Source organism: Psammomys obesus, unplaced genomic scaffold, assembly GCF_907164565.1.
Source record: "Psammomys obesus unplaced genomic scaffold, mPsaObe1.curated_primary_1811, whole genome shotgun sequence".
Classification (NCBI taxonomy): Eukaryota; Metazoa; Chordata; class Mammalia; order Rodentia; family Muridae; genus Psammomys; species Psammomys obesus.
Window position 1 is genome coordinate 1,021 of NW_026590607.1, and position 4,701 is coordinate 5,721.

The following is a 4,701-nucleotide window of genomic DNA, read 5'->3' on the forward strand; positions in this document are numbered from 1 at the left end:
TGTATGTAACATATATATGTATATATATACATATTTACATACATACATTCTACATACATACAGAAAAAAAGCAACCTTGACATCATGTCTAGATAGAGCTATAGTCAATTCCCTGCTCCTGAAGTCCCCCATCCTGACTTTTAATGATCCTGCTAGGCCAGTTCTTATGTCACCTCTTTGAGCCTAACCTGTCTCAGGAATGCCTCACTCTCCAATTCCAAGTCTCTAATGCTAAGCAGCTGGTGAGAGCCCAGGCACTATTGATCAAATTTACCATGTCCAGCTCACCTTCCAGACTGAGAATCATGGACTATGTGACAACTACCAACAGTCATCCCTTGGTCTGAAAACACCACCTACCCCAACCCTGAAATGTTTATAAAATGGGAATAGTCATCTCCAAACACCACTCACAGACTAGTGCACCAAAACCAATTTTGTGTAATAATGATTAAAAAAAAACAAGGAAATATCTTTTGAGTGAAACATATTTATTTTTTTTTTAAATCATGAAAATTAAATTCCTTTTCTTCGAGACCATTAGCTGGTGCTTCAGTTGAATATGAGTTGCTAAGCAACCCTCATTGATCAGAAATGACATGTCCACCCAACAGCATCCGAGACAGATCACCAGCATCATTGTCCACACACAGAGATATCAGGCACAAGTCATGACCAGGTTCCCATGTTAATATTCCTCAGAATATGGATATTCCGGGTGGTCAGCAAAACTAAAATAGGAAATAAAAACAAGCATACACTGTATGATATATTTTTATAATGTAAAGATGTGATATCTAGGAAGCTACAATCGAGGTGAAAGCTAACCATTTTGTTCCCTGATTAGTTGCAGAATGACATACTCTTATAGTCCTTTACACTGTTTTATAGGAAATGTTTTTTAAATATCATTTATAATTTTTTAAATTCGGTCTATTTGCTTAGAACAGAAAACACTAAGACCAGTATTCATAAATATTTGTCTCTCTTAGCTTCATCTATGGATCAAAGAGAAAAGGGCCAAAAATCCTTTCCAACTTTTGTATCTAATAAAAGGAGAAAAGCATATGTCATCTTTAGTTCAAGGTATCTCTATAGACATTGAGCAACACAAAAATATCTTACCATGCATCACTTATGCCTACTACTTTCACTTATATTTAACTATTAGTAATTCATTAATTATTCAGTCTTTGACCGTCAAACATAGTGTATTGTATTAGATTGAGTTAGGAAAAGAATGTCATTCATAAAATGGGTTTCCATGTCCAAGGAGCTAACAGTATAATTTGTAGGACTCTATATACAAATAATACTCCAAAATATACAGTGGTGAACATTATTAATTGTTAAAATGTGGCAAGAAATATTTATTACCTATAACAATGATTCAATCACTCATTTATATCTCTTTCATCAGCTTTATTCTGCTCCAGACTAACAAAAATATTAATAATCATTATAGATACCCCAATTTTACATTGTAGATTTTCTAATACTCCTTCAAATATTATCATATTTATTTCTACTAAGAATGAAAATTTTACAAGCAGAAAATAGAGAAATGATAACTAAATGGATAGATAGACAGACAGAGATGAATATGCACAAATGCACATACATGTACCTATATCCATTATTTCTTTGTTATCATTTATAATCAATGTCCATTATCAAATTTTGTAACCATGAGAGCATAAAGGGAAACTAAAGATGTTTGAATGGCTTAATGTTCTTAAGCTTTTTCCTGAAGGTTCTCTTCTTACTTTTGAGCATGACTTTGAAAACTTTCTCTGTGTTTTGTGCTGACACATCCCATTACAAAAATTTGAAAACAAATGGGGTATTAATTGTCTCCATGGGAAACTTGCTACAAACAAGCAGAGCATTTAGTTTCTGAAACATCATGAACAGAAGAGGGAGGGAGCTACTTGACTAAAACAAATTGAGGTAAGGTGTTTATCAGCATGACTTACAACTCAGCTGGAAGATAGCGAAAATTTTTGTTCAGGCCATCTAGGGTTTTCATGTCCTCTGGAGACAATTGAAATTCAAAAACCTGTGAGAAAAACAAAGACATTAGCATTTGAATGAATTGTGTTTTTATGTCTCAAAGGCAATGTAAATGTATGTTCCAAAAATGATGAACATTGTTTACCAAAACATTCGTGGTTAATAAATACCAAGTAAAAATGAAAAAAAAAATGTTTTGAGATTTGATAAAATTGCACAATACTGTAGACAAGAGCTAATCTTGAGAGAAGCTTGTGAAGAAAAAAAATGTTGACATCATCCAAAGTTAGATAGTTTCCAAAAAAACTAGAGCAAAATTTCAAAACACATCACACAAATCCGTGATTTGCATGGGGAGCTAGATTTATGTAACCCAACATTAAACAAATTAACATGTAAACAACACTTTTTCAACATTAGGTAAGCCAAGACTTGTTTAAATTCATGTGAGACAAAAGAGCTAGCTCTAAAAAGGATCTTTTTATTTAAATTTGAGACACTAACTTTAAAATGATTTTCATTAACTACTCACATCTCAAAACATATGCAGTGTTAAGTCCTTTGGTATCTTAAAATATGAAGACAGAGAAAGGAGGAAGAGACAAGGAGATTTGTTAATAGGAAAAAGAACTGAGAAATGAAATAACACAAAAATTTGGTAAAAGTAGACTCTTGTCTGACAAATGAAAAGATGTGATGGTCAATCACATAGTGAAGTGTGAAGACAGTGCTAGGACCCTTTGTTCATAAAACAATAAAAAAATAATAAATAATTAAATAAATAAATAAAATTGGAAGTTGGTAATTTAGCAAACACTTCTGAATTTACATAACAATTACTATTAAGGCTATGTAAGTGCAGCAGACTGATTATAATGCACATTTCTTAGTCAGCACACTGATGAAATGTTTTCACTCTTTCACCCATGGAGGTGATACCAACTTCCTACCCCTTGAATCTTGGCCTCTGTGTAACTTGCCCTGGACACTTGAACTTGACAGATGCACTGGTTCATCAACTCTGTACTTGTCATAAAAGTGTGTCACTCTCTTGGTTTAGCGATAAGTGCAGGGGTAAAACCTGGGAGACTTGTCAGTTGTATAAACCCTATAGGAATTAAGGAAAAGCTCAATCAGTCTTCTGAGCATGAGAGTCCTCATCATCCTAAATCTTTGCCTTCAGTTCCTCAAAAATATATGAAGGGACTCACTACATATAGATAATTTTCTCTGAGATCAGGCTAAATTACTGCAAATTTTTAAATAAAAAATATCAAGGTAAATAACTGTTTTTTTGCGTAAAACTTCTACTTAAGAATGATTTCTTTAGTAAGTGCTAATATTTTATACTATGATAAAGTATACTTACTTTATATTTATTATATATTATATGTAATATATTTTATGCTATGATAAAGTATAAAAATTATTAATTTTTAAAAATATTAACTTAGGTAAATGAGTACAACTGGAACATACAATTTATATATAAAAATATTAGAATATTTGAGCATGCAGGGAATTAAACATAAAACCATAGAAATTTCTAGAATCAAAGTTACTCAGTTCAGATCCCTCATTAGAGAAAATAAAAAATGTCCGTGGGAAAGGTAGGTAGTACTTGGGTGACAATGCAAATCAAATTCTATACTGTTTCCAACACTAAATCTGTCAAGTCATCCTGCTCTTTACGTTGTAGACAAGACATTTCTCAATGCACTTCAAAGTTTTCATGCATAAGAAATGCTAAAAATATGAACATGAGCTCAAAATATTCTGAAAGATTTGAAGGAAGCAAGCATATGGGAGATACTATGTAAGAACGCTGAGGACCAGAGCTCATCACCTTCAAATTCTCTTTCATTTCATTCTCTTTGAAACTCTGGGCCAGGGTCACAACCCCACGCTGACAGGTAACGAAGTGCAATCAGGGCAGGGCTGCGCTTGTTTTTTTTGGCCACATCACAAAGAACTGGATCATTCAAGAGAACTGGAGAGTTCTGGTCCACCCTAGAAGGAAAGAAGAAATAAGCTTATGAGGCCAGAGTTTATGTTTTGCTACGGTGCTTCAAAACACAGTAAGGGTATGATGGTTAAACTGGGTGTGATGGTTATGGATAATTGTCAACTGGACAGAATCTAGAATCATCTGGAAGATGGGCCTCTGGGTTGCCTGTGGGGGATTATTTTATTATGAAATTTGATGTGGGAAGACCTGCTTTAATTATGGGTGGGACCACTTCCCTGAACAGGGGATCCTGCATTGTAACAAATGGAGAGAGTATTCTGAGCATTACTGTTCAATCATCAGTCTCTGTTTCTTGACTGTATTGAGAATTGACCATTTGCTTCAAGTTCCTGACACCTTGATCTCCCTTGAATTGTGAATTGTATGAAGCCCTTTCTCCCTTAGGTTGCTTTTGTAAGAGTATTTTATCAGAGCAACAGGAAAAGAAACTAAGATATTGCTTCACCAGGTGCCTCTAAAGAAAGATCCCCCTCTCCCTGAGAACTGAGTGTTCTGATACAAATTGACAGTCTTGCTTGACAGGTTTACTCTTTTTATCTTATTACCATTCTTTGTATCTTTGGGTTCCCAGAGCACCATAAGCAACGAGAACAATGTCTTTTGATTTGCAGTAATCCAGTAGCTTACTCTGGTTCAAATAAAGATGACATTCAACCTAT

At 34.0% G+C, this 4,701-nt stretch overlaps 1 protein-coding gene across 1 annotated transcript; it reads right to left on the reverse strand.

Annotated features, from left to right (window-relative positions):
- Positions 1-470: 470 nt before the first annotated feature.
- LOC129677354 (aldo-keto reductase family 1 member C13-like) lies at positions 471-4,697 on the reverse strand (the record flags this gene model as incomplete). Its single annotated transcript, XM_055608013.1, is given in 5 exon segments — positions 471-731; positions 1,977-2,059; positions 3,860-3,923; positions 3,925-4,023; positions 4,588-4,697. Coding segments are annotated over 5 exon segments (399 nt in total), but the record flags the coding sequence as incomplete, so codon positions are not given.
- Positions 4,698-4,701: the final 4 nt, after the last annotated feature.